Source organism: Odontesthes bonariensis, chromosome 14 (assembly GCF_027942865.1).
Source record: "Odontesthes bonariensis isolate fOdoBon6 chromosome 14, fOdoBon6.hap1, whole genome shotgun sequence".
Lineage (NCBI taxonomy): Eukaryota > Metazoa > Chordata > Actinopteri > Atheriniformes > Atherinopsidae > Odontesthes > Odontesthes bonariensis.
In genome coordinates this window covers 29212759-29219189 of record NC_134519.1, presented here as the reverse complement: position 1 = coordinate 29219189, position 6431 = coordinate 29212759, and the positions used below count along the sequence as shown (strand labels likewise).

Genomic DNA, 6431 nt, shown 5'->3' with positions numbered 1-6431 from the left:
ACTTTATCCATGCAAAATGGAGGGTCTAGACAAAGTGGTAAAACAAAGGGGAAGAATTAGGTTGGGTGGAATCGGAGGACTCAGCAGAATCCAGAAGATGGACGCATTGCAACTTTTGGGTCGGAAGCTGCCATAAAACCACAAAAAGAGCCCAACACCTCAACATTATTGAAGCAGTGTGGGATCATCTTGACAGAACGACACAAAAGGCAGCCAACATCCAAAGAAGAGCTTTGGAATGTCCTTCAAGAAGCCTGGAGAACTATTCCTGAAGATGGCAAAAAAGCTTGTCTAAGGGGGTTCAAGCTGCGAAGAATAAATGTGCTCATACCAAATATCGACTTCCAGTTCATGCCTGTGTGAATAATGCATCTGTGACTTTGTTTCACGTACTGTGTTTCCATTTATGTTTGAACCTGTAAATTGCTATATCTATTTCCCTTTTTCCTGGCAATGTATAATAAAGAACTACGGTCTGGCTTAAGCCTTTTATACAGTATTGCAGATGTGAATTTTGTGACCAAACAGACACAGAATATTTGTTTATTTTTTTCATTAGCTTGCTGTCTGGATCACCCCTCCTTACCAGCTGGTGGCGGTAGGGAGGGACCAATATCGTTGTTTGCCAAAGGTCGAGGAAGAAAATACAACAACGGCAGCAGCAGAAGAAGAAGTAGTGCTTCTGTCGTCAGTTTGCACAACTATTCTGACCACTCGTCTTCAGTTATTTTTCTTATTTAGTGAATTAAGGACCCTCGGAGGAGGTATGAGTGTTAACTGCTTTTTCTAATGCTTCAGGGATGGTTAACGCACGTTAGCTTTGTGACGTAGTTGAAGAAAGTCACTGTATCTGACATTGCTAACACTAGCTGTAGCAGGATGGAGACCAACTGACTCACTGTTGAGCTTATCACCACAGGCGCCGACATTAACTTTAGAATTAGGCTTTCAAATGATTTTAACAATTTTGTCACCATAATTTTGTAGCTGGACATTTACACGGAATATCAGTGTATCGTTGTATCATAGCTCGATGGGCTCCGTTCGTTTAACTTCCCTTTTGGTGGCATATGAGACATCATTTCCAGACTTAACAAAGATAAATCTACAATATTATTACCCATGTTGCGTCTTTTAAAACCTCATTAATTGCTATTGAAATAACCTGCTGGCACACTCATGGCACCCAGGATCTATCAGTGGCCCACTTGTAAGCGTATGTTGTAATGATCTTTTACATTTGACTTATTTTTGCATTCTTTTTCTGTCAGGTTGCGATGGGTGACATTCGTCAGTCATTGCTGCCTCGGGATGTGCTTAGTGCTGCTAAGGAGTTGCTGTACCACCTGGACATTTACATCTGTAACCTGGTGCAGTCTGGGAGGCAGCCTCCTCAAGTGGACTCAAAAACCCTGGAGCTGGTCGAGGAGTTCATTCTGCACGCCCCCAAGGACAGAAATGCCTCAGCCAGAGTACGCCATGATCCCAAAATGCTACTACTAAGTAATCACGCAGATGTGGAAAGCTAATTGTTTTTGTCTTTGTGTATCCTTTCAGAGGATGAGCGCTCTCCAGGAGCTCCAGCTGTTGGAGATCATGTGCAGCTGTTTTCAGGAGCAGAGTCGAGACGCTGTCCGTCAGCTTATGTTCTCCGCCCTCTTCAGTCTCCAGGGAAACCAGGCAGATGAAAGTCGCATGGCGCTGCTGGGCAAGCTCGTTTCCATGGCAATTGCTATGGGCAGGGTTCCAATCTTGGAGTGTGCTGCCCTTTGGTTACAGGTGAGCATGAAAAAGGCATTGGTGTGTGTTCTCACTGTCAACAGCTGTACTGGCTGTGACCTACGGCTGTGTTTGTGATGTGCAGAGGACGCATCGTGTGTACTGCGTGCGCCTGGCGCAGGTGCTGGTGGACGACTACTGCAGTATGGTACCAGGCTCTGTGCCCACGTTACAGAATATCCACAGCGCCAGCCCACGCTTCTGCTGCCAGTTTATCACTGCTGTCACCACCCTCTATGACCTCTCTTCAGGTACTTTGGGATAACACAAAACTACAAAACGTATCAATGAGTGAACCTCCATAAAATGCAATGAGATGCCAACAACATCTTTGTGCTTTCAGAGGAGCTCACCCCTCCACTAGAGCTCCTTCAGATGATCGTGTCGTGGATCCAAGAAGACCCCCGCCTAGTCCTGATCACCTTCCTGAACACGCCCCTCTCTGGCAGCCAGCCAATCAGCTCTTTAGATGTCACACCACTAGGGGGGTTGGTACGCTGGTGCATTAAAGCACCGCTGGCTTACAAGTGGGATAAGAAGCAGGCGCTGACCGGTGGAAGCTCTCAGAGTGAACAAGAAGCAGGTCCTCTCTTCTCAGCCCTCCATTTAAGTGTCCTACAGGTGTGTGTGTATGTGTGTAGTCATAGTTGGTACATTTATGGGGCACAAAACCCTCCAGCATGCAAAGGGAAGGTTAGCAAACTGTTTTGTTCTTCTTCTGCCATGTGTAGGTCTTCATGCTTTTGCCTGCCATCCTCAATGAGAAGGGGCTTTTTGGTCGCCTGGCGCTGCTTCAGATGGAGTCCTTGGCCTCGCTGACCTCTGACCTTTCCCGACTGTTGGACCAAGCTGACAAACACACACACGCATCATCCACCGATGCGCATGTATCGTCCCAGCTGGCACTCGACCGGTTGGCACAGGCCCTGCAGGTGGCTTTGGCCAGTGGAGCCCTTCTCTGCTCGAGAGGTACGAGAGTGGAAGGATACAAGTGGTACAAAAGTGGAGGAAGGAAAAGTGGAAAGGAGTTGGGATTTGGATTTTAGATCAAATTCTTGCCCTGTCACAGGCAGCATGAACATTTTACAGCAGGCTGTTTGTTTGTTTTTTTTAATGACAGTTTTCTGCAGTTTTGGGCCTAAGATGGCGTTAATAAGGCTTTGAAATCACGTTTGAACATCAGTTTACAAACTGAAAGGTTTTTTTTGTAAAACAAGGTTGTGATGAAGTTTTATTTTAACGGGATCTTCCGCGTTGGCTTGTTGCCATTCAGTAGCAAAGAGTGAAGCAAGTCTGAAGCTATAGTTTGGAAAGTTCCACTAATTGGTTTAAAGTGAATGAACTGGGCTGAGTTGTGGTGGAACACGCTGCATTGCTCGTGGTTCTAATTCAGTAGAAGAATTGGTTGTTAGAACTGGAAAAAAAATTACGGTGGCGGGCGTCCACAAAAAGGAAAACGGAGAAAGCTCTGAATATATGCAGAGAAAGTCTGGGATATTGTATCAAATCTGGTGGACCGGAAGATTCTGGTCAGTCACGTAAGTTTAATGTTTGCTGGTTCAGACTGTAAATAAGTGGTGAGTCACACCATTTTAATTTCAGAAGTCACAAAGTTGTTTCCATTCCACCTGAATGCACATAAACCTCAAACCAAGGGAGTCTTTTGGGTTTTTGTGGATTTTTAAAATTTTTTTTTTTTTTCCCATTCCCATCTTCTAAATGCAGCAGTGACCTTATCTGGCATGTGATCGGAGGAATCAGACAGATCACAGATGAATAAATATAAATATAAATACGGCACTGTCCAAACTTTACTCCATGATTTTACCCCTAAATAGCTGGCTGCTATGTTGCTCGTTACACAACCACAGCAAGCATGGCACGCCAATTTAATTATGGCCACATGACATGTGACTATAAAGATTATGGTTTTATACTTCTGTGTGTGTGCGTTTTGTCCAAACTCGTGCAAACTGCTAATGTCACATTAGGGGTGCGCGATCTAAAGATATAAAATCGTGACTGGCGAGGAAGAGTGGAGAATCGCAGGCGATCTACCAAATTAGAGAAACCGTATAGATCGCCTTTGCCAATCAGCGCAATGATTTTTATTTTTTTTTAATGCTGGTGTATGGTGTGTGTCCCCGTTAAAAGATACAGATGTCCAGTTTGTGGTGGATTTATTTGGCTGTGGTTCTTCTGGCATTTACACACAATAAACCCAGGGTGTACAGGCTAATGTTAGGTGAAAACAGCAAAGGGAAAATTACAAGCTGTTCACTGCTGCCTTCATCGGGAGGAGAAACGAAACTTTACAGCGACATCGTCTCAAGCACAGGTGCGGTACATTCAGGAACATCGGAACGTCTATGGTGCGTTCACGAACGTTGGACGTATGAAAACCCACCGTAAAACACAATATAAACTAGAAATGCACTCAGAGAGTGCAGACCTCCGCCAGGTCGCGCCACCTTGTGGCAGGTCGCAAGATTGCAGCACGAACATCCAGACAGACAACCAACAGACTAATGTATTTAACTGAAAATAACCAAACAACATGGGCTTTCTAACAGGTGGAGTCAAGTCGTCATCAGTGGTTCGTTTTTCTAGTTCCGGTTGCTTCACTCACACTGTGTCAGATGTCATTAATTAGATCATTATTTTTCATCTTAAATTGGCTTGCAGTTGAATTACAATGTGTTGATTGCCAAATTCTTTCTTTTACTCCTTAGCTCTTCTGTGGTTCAGCATGTCGACTTAACTCTACTGTAATTGGTCTTTTTTTTTTTTTTTTGGATGGAAGATCGTGATAAAAAATCGAAATCGTGATTTTATGCAAAAAAATCGTGATACAACATTTTTTCCATATCGCCCACCCCTATGTCACATGCACGCTGTGTGGCTCTCCGTCGCTTTCACAGACATGTCTGAGTGAAGCGTGAAGATCGGTCAGGACGAGCAAGTGATCAGTATCTGATTGCTTTAACAGATTGATGAAGACGTTAATTTATGTACCTCGTATCTGAAAAGTGACTGAAACTCAAATTAATCTCAGGCCTTTATGTTTTGTATTCCTCCTGTCCTGTCGGCCCGCAGAGGCATGTTCACAGAGCCAGCTTTCAGCTTTTTCATTGCTCGTCTCATTATGCTAAAAGCACATAAGTGCTCATAACTCTTGGTTTTTTTTCTTTCCAGACGACCTGAGAGCCATCTGTTCCCGCCTTCCTCACAACAAGTAAGAACTTTTATTTTATCCAGGACCTTGCGCTTCACTTTGTGGTTTTAGTTTAAAAATGATACGAGTGAACTATCTTGCAGTCTGCTGCCTCAGAAGGAGAGCAGATCTTACTGTGACTCTGTATTTTGGGTTGGTTAAAAAATCAACTGTCAGCAGTAGCAGTGTTTTAATGAGGCCACTTAATATTTGTCAGTCATCAGCTTGTATGTGATGTAGGACATGAGCCCAAACGTGACATTTTTGTGTCTTTGCATTTCCAGCCTGCTCCAGCTGGTGTTGTCCGGCCCAGTGATGTACTACAACAACATCCACACCCCTCCGCTGGCCTTCAGCCCGCACGCTGCTCATTCGCCCATCGCCTCGCACCCCACGCTCCCTGCACACCCGGCGCACGCTCCGCACACACCCCTCGCCACACATCCCGCCTCTCACGCTCAGTACCCCGCTCAGCCTTTCATGACGGGCATGCCGTTCCCCTTTCGGCCCAGCCACTAAAAGGAGCCCAACCCTGTGCGGATGATGAGTAATGCGTGTTGTTGTCTGTTTTGATAGTGTGCATGGATTAGTGTGTGTGTTCCTGAGGTGTTTCTGATGTTGTTAGCAAAATCTGAGAGGTGTCTGTTGAATAAATATTTTTTTACTTTATCTACGGTGTAGTTCTTAAGGTCATCCACTGGGGGTCACTGTTGTCCTGTTTCCAGCTGCAAACACCTCAGGTTTCTGAGGGCAGGTGACCTGTAAGGGCAGGTCTGTGTCTTAGGACTTTAAGGACATAGAAAAGGCCTTGCAAAGAAAACACTTCTGTAGGTTTGATTGTGTTTTATTGTGCCGTAGTCTGATTTTTCAAAGTGGAAAAAGAGTTAAATGTTTCAGTAGCTCAAAACTGAATCATTGTTGCTCGAATAATGTAGACTTGTGAGTGGATATCAAGTACAGAAGTCTGCAGAAGGGCACCTAGCTCAAGGAGGAACCAGTGTTGTCTGCAAATAACAGAAAACTTAGCAAAGAGGCAACTGTATCTTTAGCCAGCTTTATACAAGAAGCCTGACACAAAGACATTTGTGTCTTTAGTTACATCTGTGAAAAATGACAGACATAACATTGTATTTTTGCACCAACAATGTTATCCCCAAAGTGCTATTTATGGATAACTAGGCAAATATCTGCATAGTGTATACTGCATACAAACAGTAAAAAAACTGTTTGTTTTTTTTACAGTCTGTAAAAAAACAAACAAAAAAAAAGAAATGAAGAAACCGGACAAGTGGACTACAAAAGAAGAAGTAGCAGGCCCAAAACACTATCAAGAGCAGATTAAGAGTATCTGAAAGTGATGTGAGACCTAACACAGAACCTGAGAGATGCATCTGGACCTTCAGCTGATCCATCTACTGTTCACTGAAGCCTCATTAGA

The 6431-nt window shown here is 44.1% G+C and overlaps 1 protein-coding gene across 1 annotated transcript; it reads left to right on the top strand.

Annotated features, from left to right (window-relative positions):
- The first annotated feature begins 654 nt into the window (after positions 1-654).
- ints15 (integrator complex subunit 15) lies at positions 655-5662 on the top strand. Its single transcript, XM_075482381.1, has 8 exons — positions 655-764; positions 1272-1472; positions 1558-1779; positions 1865-2030; positions 2123-2400; positions 2511-2748; positions 4975-5014; positions 5278-5662. The coding sequence occupies exons 2-8, from the start codon at positions 1278-1280 to the stop codon at positions 5510-5512; spliced, it is 1374 nt and encodes a 457-aa protein (XP_075338496.1). The 5' UTR covers positions 655-764; positions 1272-1277; the 3' UTR covers positions 5513-5662.
- The last annotated feature ends 769 nt before the right edge of the window (positions 5663-6431 follow it).